Genomic DNA, 24,737 nt, shown 5'->3' with positions numbered 1-24,737 from the left:
AATATTGGGGATGGGAGTTTTACGTATTCTATTCAATTTAAGTATTAGTATACATGTTATTGGATAAAACTAAACCCAAATATTAATCAGAATTGATGTACGTGGATGATCTCTAATTGATTCGATAAATACTACATATACAAGCAAATAATGATACATACGTTTGGTATATTTAATCTAACGTCTGACACACTAATTAAGATTAGCTAACATGTCAAAGTAAAAGAAGCCCATAAATAAATAATGACAAGATAACTAAATAAACAAATAGAAATTCATTTCATTTTAGATGAATATGAACTTAACTCATACACAAAGAATATATATAGTAAATCAATACAAGATTTCGCTTGAATTTCTCCGTTATAAAAATAAAATGTCATAAGAATGTTGTGAGTGATGCCGCAACAATGAGTATTGATTATCAAAATTGTTTTAAATGGACACATTAAATTTGGAACATATTGAAGTCTTTCAAAAAAAATAATTATATGGATTAACACATCAAAATTTTAAAAAACCTCAATTTCTTTTTTATAATTCTGAAATGTCAAAAAATGTTGTCAGTCATAATAGAGTAGCAAGTATTAATAGCTATATAGAAAGAATTCAATCATTAGTGTTAATAGATCTTGAAATAAAACAAGTCATGTAAAATTGGCGGTTTAGCTTGTTGGTGCATACAAACTTAAATTCTTTAGAATTAATATTTTATTATAAGCTCTATTCTAATATGGGGTAGCATTGAGGATAAGAGGAAAACACCATTAGTATCTTAGAACAAAGTGTGTGTGCCTAAGAAGTTTGGTGGATTAAATATTAAGGGGAGCAAGTTATGGAATGTGACGTATGCAGGAAAACTTTTATGGCAGTTAATAGTCAAAAAGAATGTATTGTGGGTTAAATGCGTACATGGATATGAAGGATAATCAAGATATCTGGGAGTATAAACCACCGCAAGAATACTTTTACCGGAAAGAGAATATGTCCTGGCAACAAATGGGAAGTACTCAACAGGAGATAGTTATGTTGTATTGATAGGAATGCAGAGAAAAATGAGGATAGCGGAACTGATATGGAACAAGATCTCTCAACCAAGGCACACATTTATAGTATGGTTAGCTGTACAGGGTAGATTGTTGACAAAAATTGACTACAAAAGATGAATATACCAGTAGATAACATAACATGCAGCTTGATGAACATGCTATAGAGACATAACACCACATTTTCTCTGAATTTAACTAGACTAAAGGACTCATTACAGCAATGACTCAATCAGCTGGAGTGTAAATTTCATCGGGAAATGTCAAACAGGTGTTGAATCGAATCAGGAGGAAGCATTGGAAGCAACTTAACAAGGAAATAGTTGCAGCACTTTGGGGTTCAATACTTTATCAAGTGTGGCAGGTAAGGAATTGGAAACTGCATACGGGACCTACTGTCACTATGGGAACTACAATAACACATATGAAGCTAAGTTTCAGTGTTAGATTAGATATGGTTAGAAACACTAGGAAAGACCAAAAATATGATTCGTAATTTCAGCATTTTATTATTTAACTAGAGATATGTTGGAGGTTTTGTTATTTCAGCATTTTTTTTATGTAATTAGAGATATAGCCCTTCTACGGGGTAGCTGTAAAGTTAAATGCTCTTTAGGTGCATTAATTTGCTTGTTAACCGTAATATTTACATTTGTTAAAAAAAAATCAAATTTCATTTTACATGAATATGAACTTAATTCATACACAGAGACTTACCTTTGAACATATTTTATTAATTAAAAAGCTTGTGTATTTGGTATTCCAAATACTCCGATACATGGGACGAGATATATGTATCTGATGAGTGTCTAAGATATATAGACAAACCTCACTCACCTCCCTCCTATTCTCGCTCATGTATCTTGGTATTTTAATGTATATAAATGTATTTGACTTAAATCTGGATAAAATATAATTAATTAAAAACTATGAAAAAATTAGTAAATACGATATAAATATTTATGGAACTATGTAGTTTCTCAATATTTAATTTTTTTTGTCGGTATTTGCCTTTATGTAATTTAGCGAATCAACTAGAGATCGTCTACACTTACAAACTTTGACCATAGTATATGAGCTAGTTTTAGTAAATATATATATATATATATATATATATATATATATATATATATATATATATATATATATATATCAATATTTATTTATATATAATTTAACGAATCAATTAGTGATTGTCTACGCTTATAAATTTTGACCGTTGTATATGAAGTAGTTTTACTAATAATATTCCAAATATTCCAAATTTTAAAATGAAAATAATATATTCAGTTCAATATTTTTATTCTCCGTCCATAATAGAGAATGAAAAATATGAATTTTCATAGTTCTCTTTCTTTAGTCCCTTCATACTCCTTATTAATTCGAAGAGCATCTCTATTCAAAATAAAACATTCAATAGGAGGCAATGAGTGTAATCTTTCACCAAGTAATTTTTGGTCCTTTAAATGAATTTTCTCTAACTATAAAAGAACACAATTTTCACTAATTTTTAATATTTTAAAGGTGAATTGAAAAAAAAAATATAGAAACCTCGTTATAATAGCATTTCTATATATAACATGATTTTCTAAAAAAACTAGTTTTTTATATTATATTTTATTTCTCTATAACAACAATTACATTCATAATACCAGTAAATTCTTTGTAGAATTCCTTCTATAGTAATCATAGACAAATTTTGTGAAATAATATTTCATAAAAAATATATTATGTATAAAATTAAATATTAAAATATTCATATACTCATCTTTGACACCATGTATATAGTAAATTTCAAGTAAGAATATTTAACTGATTTCCATATTATAGTCACAACTTCGAAAGAAAGGACTTAATTTCTTTTAGCATTCATACTCTTTCCCTCTGATTTTCCTGTGAGAACTATGTTTCCAACTATCTAATTTTCTGCAGGAAACAAAAAGGGACACCACCTACACCTTAAGGTAATAACATCATCCACTCTAGAATTTCTGTTTTAGTGGAAGACTCTTCTAACTACTACTGACTATGAGGCCTCTAGATACTACGGTAGATGCTAGAAGAAGATTCACGACATTTTGATAAAAGTGAAATGTAAATATGGAACCCTCCAGAAAGTAAGGAGACTTACCGGAGTTAACTAGAATGCAAATGATAACAACGAAGCACCTGTTAATGACCGTGAACACCTGTATCTGCATCATAAAAAGATGCAGGTCAAATGAAATCCGTACATTGAATGTATGAGCATGTACGAGAAAACTGAAAGCAATAGTTAACTTAACTGAACAGGCAGGAAGAAATACTCACCTCACCTCAACACAAAGCAAAAATGATAGATGCAATATTTAAAACATTATAAAATAGGAGGTAAAACTCAATGATGTATAGAAATAAAATAACATACTCTTATTTGGAGATTTTCTAACGGATAACTATCACCAAGAGCTATGTAATGATATAGCGTCTCACCCACACTGCTAAAACTGTGTTATACCTTGACGGGGTATAGTACACCTCAATTAAGTAGATAAACTAAGCTATGCTTAAAAGAAATAAGTGTTCGTCTAAAAAGTACGCTCATTTACCCATGTTGGCTACATGATTTATGAGAAAAATGAGTTGTCTAAACTCATCCCATATCGGTCCTCCTATTTTTAAGTGCTTATTTAAGTTGGTTTTGTGTTCATATGTGTTAAATGCAATTGGTATTTGTGTACCTATGATATTTATCAAATCCATTAGAGATTATCTAGATCTATCAATTTTAACCAATATCTAATTCAATAACATACTAAAACTTGAACTTAATAGAATATGTCCAACTTAATATTATTTTCTTAATCTATAATAGAGAAAGAATATGGACTATGTACACCCTCCTATCATAAACATACTTTGTTTTGTTTGGGTCAAGTAAAATTAATTTATTTTAATTATGAAGAGTCTATTCAAAGATGGATTAATGAGTGTAACACGCATTAATTTTGGTCGCATTTGAAAGGACTTTCCTCGGCTATAAAAGGACATAACTATGTGACTCTCTAACACATCACTTATCAATTGTGTTTTTATTAGTAAGAAGCGTTTCAATGGATTGGCCTGAATTTCTAGAAAGTTCAAACCCTCAGGAGCTAACCATTGATCTGTCTCGGACCAATAGGTGAACTCCTGAGGAGAAACAGGTTTTTGAGAATGCTTTTTCTAGGTTTAATAACCTAGGTTCTCAAACTTTTTTCGAATTTGTTGCTTCAAAATTCCCCCATAAATCCATGGAGGAAATGAAAAACCTCTACATAAACCTCTTTAAAGAGGCTGAAATGGAGAATCCTTCGATAAACACAAATGTTGTTGATAACTCATCAGACAAGGAGGCCAATCCCAATGACACACCACCGCCTCCCGTTCAAATCACTCATTCACGACCTCATCGACGGGGAATTCCATGGACTGAGGGAGAACACTCGTAAGTAAATTCTATTTTTTTTCCGAATTTTATTTACTTCGATTGTCTGCATCATTTTCTATTGAATCTTCAAATAAAACTGACTTAGCTTGTTGGTTGGTGCGTATAAACTTTAAATTCTTTAAAAAAATAAAAATATTTTTTTTAATCACTTGGCATGGTATATGTAGGTTATTTCTTATGGGACTTAACAAATTTGGTAGAGGAGATTGGAAAAGCATCTCAAGGCACTATGTTGTTTCGAAGACACCGACTCAGGTGGCAAGTCATGCTCAAAAGTACTTCTGTCGTCGTAATAGTAAGACTCCAGTGGATCGTCGTCGCCCTAGCATCAATGACATTCAAACTGTCACAGTTAACTCTACAAGGACGACAACAACAACTGCTTCCAACAACAATGATCAAGTTGGTTCATTATCAAGGCCTTTTCGCTACGCTAATTACACATTTGGTGGTCCAACTTTTGCTAACAACTCCAATGGAAATTTTGGGATATATCATCCAGGTGAAGCATCTGGAAGCAACTCGTTCATTATGAAACAAAACAACAACAACAACAACGATCTCCATAGGCCTGTGTCACCTCGCCCTTTTCATTCCATGTACTTGTCTTCTACTAAAGGGAATAACCCCCAAGTCTAAGTAGAATAGGACATCTATTGTGTTCAAGTTTAGAGTAAGAAAAAGTTGGTGTTTTAGTTTTTATTAAGTAATAAAAGTGAGTCATGTATGAGTCTTTTTAATATAATGAAATGAAATGCGAAATCGAAAATTTTGTTTCTTCTCCACAAGTCACAAACGCAACTACAAATTGTCTTCATTTGGAGAACAAAGTGACTCTTTACATATCATTTATTGTCCAGACAATTTGTAGTTGTAAATTATTTAATTAAGTAGATAATTTAAGAAATTAAATAAAACTTTTAACTTAAATCCAAATGTATGCTGCATATCAAAATTATCATTTTAAATATTGGGGATGGGAGTTTTACGTATTCTATTCAATTTAAGTATTAGTATACATGTTATTGGATAAAACTAAACCCAAATATTAATCAGAATTGATGTACGTGGATGATCTCTAATTGATTCGATAAATACTACATATACAAGCAAATAATGATACATACGTTTGGTATATTTAATCTAACGTCTGACACACTAATTAAGATTAGCTAACATGTCAAAGTAAAAGAAGCCCATAAATAAATAATGACAAGATAACTAAATAAACAAATAGAAATTCATTTCATTTTAGATGAATATGAACTTAACTCATACACAAAGAATATATATAGTAAATCAATACAAGATTTCGCTTGAATTTCTCCGTTATAAAAATAAAATGTCATAAGAATGTTGTGAGTGATGCCGCAACAATGAGTATTGATTATCAAAATTGTTTTAAATGGACACATTAAATTTGGAACATATTGAAGTCTTTCAAAAAAAATAATTATATGGATTAACACATCAAAATTTTAAAAAACCTCAATTTCTTTTTTATAATTCTGAAATGTCAAAAAATGTTGTCAGTCATAATAGAGTAGCAAGTATTAATAGCTATATAGAAAGAATTCAATCATTAGTGTTAATAGATCTTGAAATAAAACAAGTCATGTAAAATTGGCGGTTTAGCTTGTTGGTGCATACAAACTTAAATTCTTTAGAATTAATATTTTATTATAAGCTCTATTCTAATATGGGGTAGCATTGAGGATAAGAGGAAAACACCATTAGTATCTTAGAACAAAGTGTGTGTGCCTAAGAAGTTTGGTGGATTAAATATTAAGGGGAGCAAGTTATGGAATGTGACGTATGCAGGAAAACTTTTATGGCAGTTAATAGTCAAAAAGAATGTATTGTGGGTTAAATGCGTACATGGATATGAAGGATAATCAAGATATCTGGGAGTATAAACCACCGCAAGAATACTTTTACCGGAAAGAGAATATGTCCTGGCAACAAATGGGAAGTACTCAACAGGAGATAGTTATGTTGTATTGATAGGAATGCAGAGAAAAATGAGGATAGCGGAACTGATATGGAACAAGATCTCTCAACCAAGGCACACATTTATAGTATGGTTAGCTGTACAGGGTAGATTGTTGACAAAAATTGACTACAAAAGATGAATATACCAGTAGATAACATAACATGCAGCTTGATGAACATGCTATAGAGACATAACACCACATTTTCTCTGAATTTAACTAGACTAAAGGACTCATTACAGCAATGACTCAATCAGCTGGAGTGTAAATTTCATCGGGAAATGTCAAACAGGTGTTGAATCGAATCAGGAGGAAGCATTGGAAGCAACTTAACAAGGAAATAGTTGCAGCACTTTGGGGTTCAATACTTTATCAAGTGTGGCAGGTAAGGAATTGGAAACTGCATACGGGACCTACTGTCACTATGGGAACTACAATAACACATATGAAGCTAAGTTTCAGTGTTAGATTAGATATGGTTAGAAACACTAGGAAAGACCAAAAATATGATTCGTAATTTCAGCATTTTATTATTTAACTAGAGATATGTTGGAGGTTTTGTTATTTCAGCATTTTTTTTATGTAATTAGAGATATAGCCCTTCTACGGGGTAGCTGTAAAGTTAAATGCTCTTTAGGTGCATTAATTTGCTTGTTAACCGTAATATTTACATTTGTTAAAAAAAAATCAAATTTCATTTTACATGAATATGAACTTAATTCATACACAGAGACTTACCTTTGAACATATTTTATTAATTAAAAAGCTTGTGTATTTGGTATTCCAAATACTCCGATACATGGGACGAGATATATGTATCTGATGAGTGTCTAAGATATATAGACAAACCTCACTCACCTCCCTCCTATTCTCGCTCATGTATCTTGGTATTTTAATGTATATAAATGTATTTGACTTAAATCTGGATAAAATATAATTAATTAAAAACTATGAAAAAATTAGTAAATACGATATAAATATTTATGGAACTATGTAGTTTCTCAATATTTAATTTTTTTTGTCGGTATTTGCCTTTATGTAATTTAGCGAATCAACTAGAGATCGTCTACACTTACAAACTTTGACCATAGTATATGAGCTAGTTTTAGTAAATATATATATATATATATATATATATATATATATATATATATATATATATATCAATATTTATTTATATATAATTTAACGAATCAATTAGTGATTGTCTACGCTTATAAATTTTGACCGTTGTATATGAAGTAGTTTTACTAATAATATTCCAAATATTCCAAATTTTAAAATGAAAATAATATATTCAGTTCAATATTTTTATTCTCCGTCCATAATAGAGAATGAAAAATATGAATTTTCATAGTTCTCTTTCTTTAGTCCCTTCATACTCCTTATTAATTCGAAGAGCATCTCTATTCAAAATAAAACATTCAATAGGAGGCAATGAGTGTAATCTTTCACCAAGTAATTTTTGGTCCTTTAAATGAATTTTCTCTAACTATAAAAGAACACAATTTTCACTAATTTTTAATATTTTAAAGGTGAATTGAAAAAAAAAATATAGAAACCTCGTTATAATAGCATTTCTATATATAACATGATTTTCTAAAAAAACTAGTTTTTTATATTATATTTTATTTCTCTATAACAACAATTACATTCATAATACCAGTAAATTCTTTGTAGAATTCCTTCTATAGTAATCATAGACAAATTTTGTGAAATAATATTTCATAAAAAATATATTATGTATAAAATTAAATATTAAAATATTCATATACTCATCTTTGACACCATGTATATAGTAAATTTCAAGTAAGAATATTTAACTGATTTCCATATTATAGTCACAACTTCGAAAGAAAGGACTTAATTTCTTTTAGCATTCATACTCTTTCCCTCTGATTTTCCTGTGAGAACTATGTTTCCAACTATCTAATTTTCTGCAGGAAACAAAAAGGGACACCACCTACACCTTAAGGTAATAACATCATCCACTCTAGAATTTCTGTTTTAGTGGAAGACTCTTCTAACTACTACTGACTATGAGGCCTCTAGATACTACGGTAGATGCTAGAAGAAGATTCACGACATTTTGATAAAAGTGAAATGTAAATATGGAACCCTCCAGAAAGTAAGGAGACTTACCGGAGTTAACTAGAATGCAAATGATAACAACGAAGCACCTGTTAATGACCGTGAACACCTGTATCTGCATCATAAAAAGATGCAGGTCAAATGAAATCCGTACATTGAATGTATGAGCATGTACGAGAAAACTGAAAGCAATAGTTAACTTAACTGAACAGGCAGGAAGAAATACTCACCTCACCTCAACACAAAGCAAAAATGATAGATGCAATATTTAAAACATTATAAAATAGGAGGTAAAACTCAATGATGTATAGAAATAAAATAACATACTCTTATTTGGAGATTTTCTAACGGATAACTATCACCAAGAGCTATGTAATGATATAGCGTCTCACCCACACTGCTAAAACTGTGTTATACCTTGACGGGGTATAGTACACCTCAATTAAGTAGATAAACTAAGCTATGCTTAAAAGAAATAAGTGTTCGTCTAAAAAGTACGCTCATTTACCCATGTTGGCTACATGATTTATGAGAAAAATGAGTTGTCTAAACTCATCCCATATCGGTCCTCCTATTTTTAAGTGCTTATTTAAGTTGGTTTTGTGTTCATATGTGTTAAATGCAATTGGTATTTGTGTACCTATGATATTTATCAAATCCATTAGAGATTATCTAGATCTATCAATTTTAACCAATATCTAATTCAATAACATACTAAAACTTGAACTTAATAGAATATGTCCAACTTAATATTATTTTCTTAATCTATAATAGAGAAAGAATATGGACTATGTACACCCTCCTATCATAAACATACTTTGTTTTGTTTGGGTCAAGTAAAATTAATTTATTTTAATTATGAAGAGTCTATTCAAAGATGGATTAATGAGTGTAACACGCATTAATTTTGGTCGCATTTGAAAGGACTTTCCTCGGCTATAAAAGGACATAACTATGTGACTCTCTAACACATCACTTATCAATTGTGTTTTTATTAGTAAGAAGCGTTTCAATGGATTGGCCTGAATTTCTAGAAAGTTCAAACCCTCAGGAGCTAACCATTGATCTGTCTCGGACCAATAGGTGAACTCCTGAGGAGAAACAGGTTTTTGAGAATGCTTTTTCTAGGTTTAATAACCTAGGTTCTCAAACTTTTTTCGAATTTGTTGCTTCAAAATTCCCCCATAAATCCATGGAGGAAATGAAAAACCTCTACATAAACCTCTTTAAAGAGGCTGAAATGGAGAATCCTTCGATAAACACAAATGTTGTTGATAACTCATCAGACAAGGAGGCCAATCCCAATGACACACCACCGCCTCCCGTTCAAATCACTCATTCACGACCTCATCGACGGGGAATTCCATGGACTGAGGGAGAACACTCGTAAGTAAATTCTATTTTTTTTCCGAATTTTATTTACTTCGATTGTCTGCATCATTTTCTATTGAATCTTCAAATAAAACTGACTTAGCTTGTTGGTTGGTGCGTATAAACTTTAAATTCTTTAAAAAAATAAAAATATTTTTTTTAATCACTTGGCATGGTATATGTAGGTTATTTCTTATGGGACTTAACAAATTTGGTAGAGGAGATTGGAAAAGCATCTCAAGGCACTATGTTGTTTCGAAGACACCGACTCAGGTGGCAAGTCATGCTCAAAAGTACTTCTGTCGTCGTAATAGTAAGACTCCAGTGGATCGTCGTCGCCCTAGCATCAATGACATTCAAACTGTCACAGTTAACTCTACAAGGACGACAACAACAACTGCTTCCAACAACAATGATCAAGTTGGTTCATTATCAAGGCCTTTTCGCTACGCTAATTACACATTTGGTGGTCCAACTTTTGCTAACAACTCCAATGGAAATTTTGGGATATATCATCCAGGTGAAGCATCTGGAAGCAACTCGTTCATTATGAAACAAAACAACAACAACAACAACAACGATCTCCATAGGCCTGTGTCACCTCGCCCTTTTCATTCCATGTACTTGTCTTCTACTAAAGGGAATAACCCCCAAGTCTAAATAGAATAGGACATCTATTGTGTTCAAGTTTTAGAGTAAGAAAAAGTTGGTGTTTTAGTTTTTATTAAGTAATAAAAGTGAGTCATGTATGAGCCTTTTTAATATAATGAATGAAATGTGAAACCGAAAATTTTGTTTCTTCTTCACAAGTCACAAACGCAACTACAAATTGTCTTCATTTGGAGAACAAAGTGACTCTTTACATATCATTTATTGTCCAGACAATTTGTAGTTGTAAATGATTTAATTAAGTAGATAATTTAAGGAATTAAATAAAACTTTTGACTGAAATCCAAATGTATGCTGCATATCAAAATTATCATTTTAAATATGGGGGATGGGAGTTTTACGTATTCTATTCAATTTAAGTATTAGTATACATGTTATTGGATAAAACTAAACCCAAATATTAATCAGAACTGATGTACGTGGACGATGTCTAATTGATTCGATAAATACTACATATACAAGCAAATAAATGATACATACGTTTTGTATATTTAATCTAACGTCTGACACAGTAATTAAGATTGGCCAACATGTCAAAGTAAAAGAAGCCCATAAATAAATATCGACAAGATAACTAAATAAATAAATAAAATTTTCAAATTTCATTTTAGATGAATATGAACTTAACTCATACAGAAAGAACTTACGGTGAATATATATAGTAAATCAATACAAGATTTCTCCGTTATAAAAATAAAATATCATAAGAATGTTGTGAGTCATGCCGCAACAATGAGTATTGATTATCAAAATTGTTTTAAATGGACACATTAAATTTGGAACATATTGAAGTCTTTCAAAAAAAAATAATTATATGGATTAACACATCAAAATTTCAAAAAAACTCAATTTCTTTTTTATAATTCTGAAATGTCAAAAAATGTTGTCAGTCATAATAGAGTAGCAAGTATTAATAGCTATATAGAAAGAATTCAATCATTAGTGTTAATAGATCTTGAAATAAAACAAGTCATGTAAAATTGGCGGTTTAGCTTGTTGGTGCATACAAAACTTAAATTCTTTAGATATAATATTTTGTTATAAGCTCTATTCTAATATGGGGTAACATTGAGGATAAGAGGAAGACACCATTAGTATCTTGGAACAAAGCGTGTGTGCCTAAGAAGTTTGGTGGATTAAATATGGGGAGCAATTTGTGGAATGTGACGTATGCGGGAAAACTTTTATGGCAGTTAATAGTCAAAAAGGATGTATTGTGGGTTAAATGGGTACATGGATATGAAGGATAATCAAGATATCTGGGAGTATAAACCATCGCAAGAATACTTTTACCGAAAGGAGAATATATATGTCCTGACAACAAATGGGAAGTACTCAACAGGAGATAGTTATGTAGTATTGATAGGAATGCAGAGAAAAATGAGGATAGCGGAACTGATATTGAACAAGATCTCTCAACCAAGGCACACATTTATAGTATGGTTAGCTGTACAAGATAGATTGTTGACAAAAATTGACTACAAAGTATGAATATATCAGTAGATAACATAACATGCAGCTTGATGACCATGCTATAGAGACACAACACCACATTTTCTCTGAATGTAACTGGACTAAAGGACTCATTACAGCAATGACTCAGTCCGCTGGAGTGCAAATTTCATCAGAGAATGTCAAACAAATCAGGAGGAAGCATTGGAAGCAACTTAACAAGGAAATAATTGCAGCACTTTGGGGAACTGCATAGGGGAACTACAGTCACTATGGAAACTACAATCACATATAAAGCTAATTTTCAGTGTTAGATTAGATATGGTTAGAAACACTAGGAAAGACCAAAAATGTGATTCGTAATTTCAGCATTTTATTATTTAAATAGAGATATGTTGGAGGTTTTATTATTTCAGCATTTTCTTTTTATGTAATTAGAGATATAGCCCTTCTACGGGATAGCTGTAAAGTTAAATGCTCTTTAGGTGCATTAATTTGGTTGTTAATGATAACATTTACATTTGTTTAAAAAAAAAAGAATTTCATTTTACATGAATATGAACTTAATTCATACACAGAGACTTACCTTGAACATATTTTATCAATTAAAAAGCTTGTGTATTTGGTATTCCAAATACTCCATTACATGGGACGAGATATATGTATCTGATGAGTGTCTAAGATATATAGACAAATCTCGCTCACCTCCCTCCTATTCTAGCTCATGTATCTCGGTATTTTAATGTATATAAATGTATTTGACTTAAATCTAGATAAAATATAATTAATTAAAAACTATGAAAATATTAGTATATACGATATAAATATTTATGGAACTATGTAGTTTCTCAATATTTAATTTTTTTTGTCGGTATTTGCTTTTATGTAATTTAGCGAATCAACTAGAGATCGTCTACACTTACAAACTTTGACCATAGTATATGAGCTAGTTTTAGTAAATATGATAGAAATATTTATGTAACTAGTTTTAGTGTATATATATATATATATATATATATATATATATATATATATATATATATATATATATATATATATATATATATATATATCAATATTTGTTTATATATAATTTAACGAATCAATTAGTGATTGTCTACGCTTATAAATTTTGACCGTTGTATATGGACTAGTTTTACTAATAACATTCCAAATTTTAAAATGAAAATAACATATTCAGTTCAATGTTTTTATTCTCCATCCATAATAGAGAATGAAAAATATGAATTTTCATAGTTCTCTTTCTTTAGTCCCTTCATACTCCCTATTAACTCGAAGAGCATCTCTATTTAAAATAAAACATTCAATAGGAGGCAATAAGTGTAATCTTTCACCAAGCAATTTTTGGTCCTTTAAATGAATTTTCTCAACTATAAAAGAACACAATTTTCACTAATTTAATATTTTAAAGGTGAATTGAAAAAAAAACATGGAAACCTCGTTATAATAGCATTTCTATATATAACATGATTTTCTAAAAAAACTAGTTTTTTATATTATATTTTATTTCTCTATAATAACAATTACATTCATAATACCAGTAAATTCTTTGTAGAATTCCTTCTATAGTAATCATAGACAAATTTTGTGAAATAATATTTCATAAAAAATATATTATGTATAAAATTAAATATTAAAATATTCATATACTCATCATTGACACCATGTATATAGTAAATTTCAAGTAAGAATATTTAACTGATTTCCGTATTATAGTCACAACTTCGAAAGAAAGGACTTAATTTCTTTTAGCATTCATACTCTTTCCCTCTGATTTTCCTGTGAGAACTATGTTTCCAACTATCTAATTTTCTGCAGGAAACAAAAAGGGACACCACCTACACCTTAAGGTAATAACATCATCCACTCTAGAATTTCTGTTTTAGTGAAGACTCTTCTAACTACTACTGACTATGAAGCCTCTAGATACTGCGGTAGATGCTAGAAGAAGATTCACGACATTTTGATAAAAGTGAAATGTAAATATGGAACCCTCCAGAAAGTAAGGAGACTTACCGGAGTTAACTAGAATGCAAATGATAACAACAAAGCACCTGTTAATGACCGTGAACACCTGTATCTGCATCATAAAAAGATGCAGGTCAAATGAAATCCGTACATTGAATGTATGAGCATGTACAAGAAAACTGAAAGCAATAGTTAACTTAACTGAACAGGCAGGAAGAAATACTCACCTCACCTCAACACAAAGCAAAAATGATAGATGCAATATTTAAAACATTATAAAATAGGAGGTAAAACTCAATGATGTATTGAAATACAATAACATACTCTTATTTGAAGATTTTCTAACTGATAACTATCACCAAGAGCTATGTAATGATATAGCGTCTCACCTACACTGCTAAAACTGTGTTATACCTTGACGGGGTATAGTACACCTCAATTATGTAGATACACTAAGCTATGCTTAAAAGAAATAAGTGTTCGTTTAAAAAGTACGCTCATTTACCCATGTTGGCTACATGATTTATGAGAAATGTGAGTCGTCTAAACTCATTCCATATCGATTCTCCTATTTTTAAGTGCTTATTTAAGTTGGTTTTGTGTTCATATGTGTTAAATACATTTGGTATTTGTGTACCTATGATATTTATCGAATCCATTAGAGATTATCTAGATCTATCAATTTTAACCAATATCTAATTCAATAACATACTAAAACTTGAACTTAATAGAATATGTCCAACTTAATATTATTTTCTTAATCTATAATAGAGAAAGAAATATATATATATATATATATATATATATATATATATATATATATATATTCGCTCATTGCCTTTTTTTTAATTGATTTTTTCAAATATTGACCAAAGGTATGAAATCATGGATGGGTAGAAAAATATTGAGTTTACAAATTATTTTCAATTAATGTTTTAAAATGCTATTTCATAATACTTGCTCAAATACTCTGGTCAAAATTGATAAATGTCGACAATTTCTAAGTGATTAGATAATATAATAGGTATAGATAACAATCAAAAGAGTATTTTTCCTTGTTTGAAAAATTCATACTTTATTCATAATATCAAAACAAACCCATATATTATGCCTTGAACAATAAATATCTCCCCCCACCACCACACACACGAAACCCACACCAAAACTACCACACAACTAAAAAAAATGTTCATCCAACAAAAACAAAAATGTCTTTTTCATTAGTATCCACCGTTGTTCATCCCGGGAGAAGGCAAGTACATTGAAATGATGGATCAGGTGACATTGGCATAAGGAGATTGTTGTTGTTGTAGAGGTTTTGTTCCATACCGAAGGAGTTATTGTTATATGCTTCAGCCTGCTTGAAACTCCCAATATTGTTATTGTTGTAGAGGTTCTGTTTCATACCGATCGAGTTATTATTATATGCTTCAGCCTGGTTGAAACTTCCAATATTATTGTTATTCGGATTCTGCTCCATAGAAAATGAGTTGTTGCTATATGCTTCAACCTGATTGAATCTTTCAAAATTGTTCAAATAGTTATTAGGGTTTTGCTCCATATCGAACAAGTTGTTGTCATATGCTGCAGTCTGGTTGAATCTCCCAAAATTATTGTTATTGGGGTTCTGCTCCATAACAAACGAAAATTCAGCCTGGTTAAATTTCCCAAAATTGTTGTTATTAGGGTTCTCCTCCATAACAAGCAAGTTGTTGTCATTTGCTTTAGCCTGGTTAAATCTCCCAAAATTGTTGTTATTAACGTTCTGTTCCATAATAAACAAGTTATTGCCATATTCTTCACCCTGGTTTTATCTTCCCAAATTGTTGTTATTGGGGTTCTACTCCGTAGCAAATGAGTCGTTGTCATATGCTTCAACGTGATTGAGTATCTCAAAATTGTTGTTATTTAGGTTTTGGTACATAACAAATGAGTTGTTTTCATATGCTTCAACTTGGTCGAGCATCTCAAAATTGTGACAATTGGGGTTCTGGTCCATAACGAATGAGTTACTGTCATATGCTTCAACCTGATTGTTGAGATTGTTATTTAGATATGGTACACCAAAGGTGTATGGGTAAGATTAATGTTGTAAAAAAGAAGCAATATGGTGGTTGTTAATATAAGCAGGCATGTCACCATTGACATGATGATACATGGGCACAATTATTGGTGTCATAGGGTTGGATTTGGATGTCATAGTTAGAATATCATTTATACTAGTACGACGACGTTTTAGAGGAGTTTTACAGTTTATGCGAGAAAAGAACTTCTGTGCATGACAACTCACTTGTCTCGCTGTTTTTGAAACAACATACTCCTTCGAGATATCCTTCCAATTTCCTTTTCCAAGATTGTGCAATCCGATGAGAAATAATCTATATATACATACCTCATGATTAGAAAAAAAATATTGGAGAGAGTTTTTTTAAGAAAATAATTAGGGGATTAGGAAATGGGGGGAGGATTACAATATGAGAATCGAACTCTAACCCTAAGATGAGAATTCAGATAGTTAACCAACTGAACTACTAACATGGTCGTTATATATAATTAATAAATTATTTTTTTTAAAAAAAATGAGATACATAATTAATTGAATGGAGTTCCAATTTATGCTTCATCGGTATAAAAAAGAATTTAAATGAATTAAAAATTTACCAAGTAAGAAGCAACAATGAACTTTGATTTCATGAAATTAAATCTAACATGTAAAAATTTGTGATAGTCATAAAACTAAAGAGTGCAAATATTTATGTGAGTTTCTTAAAAAAACAGGCAGAATTTACCGATGTTCCTCTTCCGTCCATAGAATCACCTGTCTCCGACGTGGTGGTTTGTCATTAAGAACCTCCATGTTTGAATTGGAGGTGGTAGTTGTGTGTCATTGAGAACCTCCATGTTTTCAACTTGAGGTGGAGGTATGACAATGAGAAACTCCATGTTTGAGTTATTTAATTCCATTGATAGAAAGAACAAGGAGCTAGCATATATGGTACAAGAGAGGTGTTATAATTCGTTTTGTACAGTCAATTGTTTGTGTTAAGAGTCAAAATAGTTGTCCTTTTATAGTTTAGAATTTTTAGTTTGGTAGACTAAAATTGAATTCTCATTGTCAGTAATTTAATGACTTTACCAAATAATGTTGCCCACGCTCGACAAAAGAATTAGATTCCTTAATCAATCTTTATATGGATCCTTCTAGAATTCATTAAGTAAGTTATATTTTAAGTGAAATCAAATGAAGTGTTTATGATATTGTTTGTTTAATTTCACCAAAAATATAACTCAATAAATTCCAAAAGCATGTATACAAATATTGATCAAGGTAAATTTTTTGTCCAGCTTGGACAAACAATATTATTTGATAAAGTCATTAAACTATTGACAATTGAATGTACTCTCACCGTTGAGAATTCTATTTTACTTTACTAACCCAAAAATTATCAATTATAAAAGGACATTACTACTTTGACTCTAAAACATCAATTGACTTTACAAAAAGAAGCATTTCACCTCTCTTGCACAATACATGCTAGCCTCTTGTACGTTCTATCAATGAAGTTGAATAACTCAAACATGGAGATTCTCAACAACACACCACCACCTGAAGTTGAAAACATGGAGGTTCCCAATGACACACCACCACCTCAAGCTCAAAACATGTAGGTTCTCAATGACACAACACCTCAAGTTCAAAACATAGAAGTTCTCAATGGCACACCACCATGACGGAGACGGGTGATTCTATGGACGAAAAAGGAACACCGATAAACTTTTTTTGTTCTTTTTTTTTCTTCAGAAACTTACACATAAATATATGCATTTTTTATTTTTATGTCTCATCACACATTTTCACATGTTAGATTTAATTTTATGATTCGAAGTTCATTATTGCTTCTTACTTGGTAAACTTTTATTTTATTTAATTTTTTTATATACTGATAGAGCATGAATTGAATCTCCAATAAATTAATTATATATCTTCTTTTTTTGAAAAATGTATTAATTAATTATACATCACAAAACTTAGATGTCGTAGTTCATTTGGTTGACTATTTGAATTCTCAACTTAGGGTTAGGGTTCAATTCTCACATTGTAATTCCCTCCCCGTTTCCCTTTTCCCCAATTTTTTTTTAAAGAAAACTCTATCCAATTTTTTCTTGTAATCATATAATATGTATATTTAGGTTATTTCTCATCGGACTATACAATCTTGGAAAAGGAAAGTAGAAGTATATCTCGAAGGAGTATGTTGTTTCAAAAACAATGAGACAAGTGGGCAATCATGCACACATGTTCTTGTCTCGCATGAATTGTAAAACTTTCAATAAAACGTCGTCGCGCTAGCATAAATGGTATTCGAACTATTACATCTAACCTTATGACACCAATAATTGTGCCCATGGATCATCTATACAATAATCACATACCTATATATTAACAACCACCAAATTGCCACTTTCTTACAGGCCTGAATCTTACCCTTACACCTTTGGTATACCATATCTAAACAACAATCCCAACAACCAGGTTGAAACATATGACAACAACTCGTTAGTTATGGACCAAAACCCCAATGGCCACAGTTTTGAGGTACTTAACCATGTTGAAGCATATGACAACAACTCGTTCGTTATGGACCAGAATCCCAATAACAACAATTATGGGAGACTCAACTAGGCAAGCATGTGGCAACAACTCGTTTGTTATTGAGCAGATACCCAATAACAATAATTTCGGGAGATTCAAAGAGAAGCATATGGCAACCTACTTGTTTGTTACGGAGCAGAACCCCAATAACAACAATTTTGAGAGATTCAACCAAGTTGAAGCATATGGCAACAACTTATTCTTTATGGAGCAGAACCCCATTGAAGATAATTTTGGGGGGATTCAACCAAACTAGAGCATATGGCAACAACTCATTTGCTATGGAACAGAATCCTAATAACAATAATTTTGGGAGATTCAATCACGCTAAAGCATATGACAACTCATTTAGTATGGAAAAGAACCCCTATAACTACAACAATCTCCTTATGTCAATGTCACCTCATCCCTTCCATTCAATGTACTTGCCTTCTCCTTGGATGAACAATGGTGGACACTAAACAACTAAGCCATTTATTTAAAAGTATTTGTTTTTGTTGGGTGAAACAAATTTTAGTTGTGTTGTAATTTTGATTGGATTTGAGTGTGTGTGAGGGGGACGGGGAGAAGGGGGTGGGGGTGGGGGATTTAATGTTCAAGACATAATATATGAGTTTGTTTGATATTATGAATAAAGTATGAATTTTTCATACAAGGAAAAAGATGTTGTTATCTCTTGATTGTTATTTATACTCATCGTATTATCTAATCACTTAGAAATTGTCTATATTTATCAATTTTGAACAAAATATTTGAGCAAGGTTAAGTCAATAGCATTTTAAAAATTTAATTGGAAATAATTTTTTAACTCGTTAATTTTCTACCACATCTACGTTTTCATACTTTCTACCTATTAAAAAAAGGGCAATGAGTGAAAATATATTTCTTTTTCTATTATGGATTAAGAAAATAAACAGTGAGTTCGGACATATTCTATTAAGTTCAAGTTTTAATATGTTATCGAATAAAACTGAATTAGATATTAGTCAAAATTGATAGACGTAGACAATCTCTAATTAATTCGATAAATATTTCATACATACACAAATATTAAATGCATTTAATGCATATGAACACAAAACCAACTTAAATAAGCACTTAAAAAGAGGAGATCATAGTTAACATTTTAGCACCAGATCAAAATTTGTGCACTCATGACAGTAGAATTAAGCAGAGCAGCTCAAACTATAACAATAGAAACACTCTAAAAGAACATGCAACATGAACCACAAAACTCACAGATGTAATTACCAATAGCACTTGGTTGAGCATCTCTCAAACCGAATACAGTGTCAATAACAGCCAACTCTGTTGTTGTAGTGTCTGATCCACAAAATGCTGTCCAGTCATTAACGGTCAATCCAGCAGCAATCACATTACTACCCCTATTCACAGTCCCAGCAGCAATAGGTAAATGAAGAAGAATGTCCAGTTCATTTAAATCTTCAATGGACGTACGAGGATGGACCTGTTCCATAACAAAGTTTCACAAATATTAGGAAAAAGAGTAACATAGTTATGCGTCTTATTGCTCCAGCACCTGTCTACAATGTGGAGTAAGAAAATTGAACTTACCAAGACCCCTTTGTTGGATAAAGAACAATAGCTGCCAACAAGAACGTTCCCAGCTATCGTATGCCTTAAAACTTCAACACCAAGAACATCAGCAATCATCTCTTCAGTGTCCTGGAGAAAAATAACAAAGCATAACACATTGACGTAGGTAAAATTTGTATCTAACCTACTCCTTAATCTATATTATTGATAAGGAGGAAAAGGTTATTGTTGAATCTTTGACAAACTCAGGCTACAGTAAATATATTCATGTCATGACAAACTCCAAAGCTTGCCATCAGTATATGTTGTGATAGATTATGTTTAAATAGCATAAAAAACGGTACAAGTAGTGGAGAGCACCATGGGCTAACCCGAGGAGATGAAAACGCCTGCCCTAAGAGAAGTCCTTCAAGATATCCCTCTCCTTAAAGCTAAACATAGTAAGATAACATAATATCATATGGAGGACACTTCAGATACAGGAACATTTTACATAAAGGATTAAGAAACAATTTTTTTTTAATAACCCAGAAATCCCCGAGGACTAGGACCACAATTTTCAAAGATGTTTTCTCTAGTTATGCACAGCCCACAAAACACCACAATCAGCAAATCTGACTGCTCTAATTTTAACAGACATTTTGTGTTTTCGATATGAAACAGAGAAAAGGCCAACACATAGATAATTATTGACAACCAAAACATCACAACAGCTAGTTAATGCACGACTCAAATTTTGACCTATAGGTTTGCTCAATATCCGGAATATGTAGGGAGGGAAATGAAATTTCATATACCACATAATTTCATCCCATTCTATAGGAAAAGGCACGAACAGATTACCTTGTCAAGAGAAGGATGTATAAGAGCAATATGATCATTGCATGCTATGCAGTTCCCCAAGGCAGAATGTGTCTCGTCGATGCATTGTACCTCAACAGAATTGGGCAGACTATTTGTCAAGTGCTGAAGTTCTTCAATCACCGAAAGAGACACAAAGGCAGATGTAAAATCAAGGAAATAACAAAGGAAAAAGGTGAATGTAAGGTAATTTGACCAAGTCACATAAATAAACATGAAATGGTAGAGTGAAACATTAGCCTAAACGAAAATCAAATTTTCAATATTTTGTTAGTTTATATAGATATATCATTCGCCTCCAGTCCCAAAAATGATGCATGGAATCAAGGACAGCAATGTTGCAGACCGACCACTTATGAAATTGTTTTCTTCTAACCCACAAATTTTGTCATAGCAAGTCCAATTCATATCCATGCCCGACTTATAGATAAGTATTCCAAAGGCTGTATTGAATACAAATGAATAGAATGACATGTTTGCACGATCAACAATCATTGCACTGTACAAAAGAAAAAGAATATTCAAAGAAAACTAAAAACTAAAACTGAAATGCCTAAGATAGAACAAATGATGTTATTACCTTGAGGTGTAGTGGTGTAAGGCAAGAGAAGCCCATTTTTGTTTCCTGCAGAAAATTGGAAGTTGGAAACTTAGTTCTCACAGCAAAATCAGAGGGAAAAAGGGCCTTGAGTTACAGAATGTAGTTCTAAAATATTGTTGAATACCAGCACAGTCTTCCAACCGACCAGCTTCCATTAATAGTTGTTTGAATCACTTGAAAGCCTCGGATAGGTGCTAACTCATCCTCAAATGTACTGGAAAGAAATCACAGAAATTACAACTTTTTCTATAAACAGGGAAAGTTAACAAGAAAGACTCATTATTCATCTTTAAGTATTTATATTCACTTCATGTTTCCTTTTCTTATTGTTCCACATTAAACGTTCAACCTTCATTTGCACCCGAGGCCGAGAGTGTGGCCTAATGGGTAGATTGTGAACCATAAGGTCTCGCGTCCAAATTCTAGAAGATAAAAAACACAAGGTCATTTCTTCCCGTCTATCCTAACCTTAGTGGACAAAGTTTTATCGAGGTGGACGAAAGCTAGCCCAAACTCCATGGTTATCGAAAAAAAGTTCAGCCTTCATTTTCTTTCTCTAATATTTTAGTTTATCACTGCAGCTTCCATAACTATTAGTTTGAAAAACAAGAAAGATGAACCTATAGAAGTTTTTAGAACCCCCTATTCCAACTAAGCAGTATGCATTGGTGAGCTTGGAATAAACTCCAATATCACAAGAATTCTCAAATTGCAGCCCTACATTTTTAAAAAGAAAACTTCACACACAGAAAATAATACAATGAATATCAGAATGAGACAATATTATGTAACTCACTTAAGGCCATTACTAGCCGAAAAGGGCAGAGCTGAAGATTCTGCCAAAATTTTAACAATTCGTCTTCTTGGTTAAAAGAAATCATCACGAATACTTACACATACCATTAACTTTCATATTCAGTATATACTAAATTTAACACTAGGACACAAGTGCAAAATATTTTATTCTATCGGACTTACTACTGGCCATCTCTTAAGATCACATGAGAAGCAAATAAGCAACGGAACACAACTTGTATCATCGCAAGTAACTAGGAAAAATTGGAGTTAGTACCTTCAGCAACAACAACATATCCCGTTTAATCTCACAAAATGCAGACAAATTTTTAGTAAAAGATTGGGGGTATTGAACCCATTGTCTCTCCATAAAACTAGATATTTTACGTATATATTTTTCCAAATTGGTATATATTATTATCTGCTGGCACCATTGAACAAAGACTACATAATGCACTCTAGAGATCAATTCCGTGTAAATACATCTTTCCCATTCTTTTTTGGAAGGGCATCCATGTTATAGAAATTCTAAATTCATCTGTGAAAAGGGTTGCATAGGGTTATACGTAGAAGCTCGACTCAAATATGAAAAAAACAATTATGTAAAACAAGTACAGAAGCGAAGAAGTTATGGCATAGATAGTTAATGCGTTGTAAAAAAAAAAACAGAGTACTTTAATTCAACTTACAATTTTCTAAAACACCAATAGGAATCGCCGGAAAAACACTTACAGCGAGAGAGATAGCGGAGCCGTTTACTTGTTCTGCAATCTTTTTGGTAACTGAATATATATATATATAGGTTTAAGTGGGCTGTGGGCCCAAATCCATTTTGTTTTTGGGCTTTTACATCATTGCGGCTTTTAACATATGTAGTAAATTTTTTAAAAAAAGTATTATAATGTATGTGACTTAGTTAGATTTGACATTGAGTTTAAGAAAAAATGAAAGATTTTTAAATCTTATAATCTAAACTAAGAATGAAAGATTTTTGAATCTTATAGTTTAAATACGTAATATATGATAGAATTTGTATGACTATTAATCATTTTATTAAAAGTAAAATATATATTTTAAGATTAAATTGTTAGTTATTTATACAAAATTACAAATGTGTCATTTTTTTAGGCCGGCTAAAAAAGAAAATAAGTCATATAAACTAGAAGAAAGGATATAGAACAATTTTTCAATTCACAATTTAAGATATATATACATATGGATATAAAAATTCAAAATACACAATTTACATAATTGTATACTAATACACCATAGGCTAGCCGTAGCCGCTTATCAGCTATGCTCAATGCGGGATTTATGTACAAAAGGCTTTAAGAGCATGTTTGGCTCAGCTTAAAAGCTGGTCAAACTGGCTTAAAAGCTGGTCAAACTGACTTAAAAGCTGATTTTTGACTTATTTAGCTGTTTGGCTATACTCAAAATAACTTATTTTAAATTTAAAAAAACTTATTTTAAGTCAAAAGTTAAAAGGTGGGGTAGGGGTGCTTTTTTTTTTTTAGCTTATAAACTGTTTTAAGTTGACCACATTTTTATCTTTTTGCCCTTAATATTTTTATACAACTTCCAAATTACCCACATAACCCTAACATCTCTTTCTTCCATTTTTCCCTTTTCACGTTTGTCATAGCAACTTCAGCACTTTTATCCAAACACATAACTGCTTATTTTAAAAATAAGTTTCAGCACTCTCAAAAGTACTTTTTTAAAGCTGCTTTTATTAAGCCCATCCAAACGGGCCCTAAGCCTTCACGCAAGCAAGCACGAAGCTATCGGTTCCCCCGATCGACTAAAATACAACAGTAGCTATCTACTTACTTTGATTAAAAAAAAACGAAGAGTTTGTCAACAAGCAAACAACTTTCTATCATAATTGTAAATGTCATTTTATCGCTTAACCAATTAAACTACTAAAAAAGTTTTATTATTAAGTAAATGTCTAATAATTGATGAAATAATAATGGTCAACTTAGGACTAAGAGATCACAATTCACAAAGTTAGTATATAGAGCAATCAATTCACTTCGTAGAAATTAGAAGATCGCAAATCTGATTTCCGAAATATACGGCTAAACAAATTTTGGTTTCTTGAGCACCAAGTCGCTCATTTTTGCATATCTTCTATGGATAGTCAGAAACCAATATTTATATTAAATGACAAGATTAATATGACAGA

At 31.3% G+C, this 24,737-nt stretch overlaps 3 protein-coding genes across 3 annotated transcripts; 2 read left to right on the top strand and 1 right to left on the bottom strand.

Annotated features, from left to right (window-relative positions):
- Positions 1 to 70: 70 nt before the first annotated feature.
- On the bottom strand, positions 71 to 23,308 carry LOC101265791 (eukaryotic translation initiation factor 6-2). The gene is made up of 11 exons (XM_069293778.1): positions 23,236 to 23,308; positions 21,876 to 21,965; positions 21,731 to 21,775; positions 21,501 to 21,649; positions 21,133 to 21,263; positions 20,308 to 20,418; positions 19,984 to 20,200; positions 16,369 to 16,456; positions 14,127 to 14,190; positions 8,649 to 8,712; positions 71 to 3,241 (listed from the first exon to the last, which is right to left on the bottom strand). The coding sequence occupies exons 4-9, from the start codon at positions 21,643 to 21,645 to the stop codon at positions 14,136 to 14,138; spliced, it is 747 nt and encodes a 248-aa protein (XP_069149879.1). The 5' UTR covers positions 21,646 to 21,649; positions 21,731 to 21,775; positions 21,876 to 21,965; positions 23,236 to 23,308; the 3' UTR covers positions 71 to 3,241; positions 8,649 to 8,712; positions 14,127 to 14,135.
- On the top strand, positions 4,193 to 5,295 carry LOC138341834 (transcription factor MYB1R1-like). Its single transcript, XM_069293779.1, has 2 exons — positions 4,193 to 4,512; positions 4,683 to 5,295. The coding sequence occupies exons 1-2, from the start codon at positions 4,319 to 4,321 to the stop codon at positions 5,152 to 5,154; spliced, it is 666 nt and encodes a 221-aa protein (XP_069149880.1). The 5' UTR covers positions 4,193 to 4,318; the 3' UTR covers positions 5,155 to 5,295.
- On the top strand, positions 9,664 to 10,857 carry LOC104645780 (transcription factor MYB1R1-like). Its single transcript, XM_010318188.4, has 2 exons — positions 9,664 to 9,983; positions 10,154 to 10,857. Exons 1-2 carry the CDS (start codon positions 9,790 to 9,792, stop codon positions 10,626 to 10,628), a joined length of 669 nt encoding a protein of 222 aa, XP_010316490.1. The 5' UTR covers positions 9,664 to 9,789; the 3' UTR covers positions 10,629 to 10,857.
- Positions 23,309 to 24,737: the final 1,429 nt, after the last annotated feature.

Source organism: Solanum lycopersicum, chromosome 2, assembly GCF_036512215.1.
Source record: "Solanum lycopersicum chromosome 2, SLM_r2.1".
Lineage (NCBI taxonomy): Eukaryota > Viridiplantae > Streptophyta > Magnoliopsida > Solanales > Solanaceae > Solanum > Solanum lycopersicum.
Note: the sequence above shows the minus strand (reverse complement) of the source record. Positions and strands in the feature narration are given on the sequence as shown.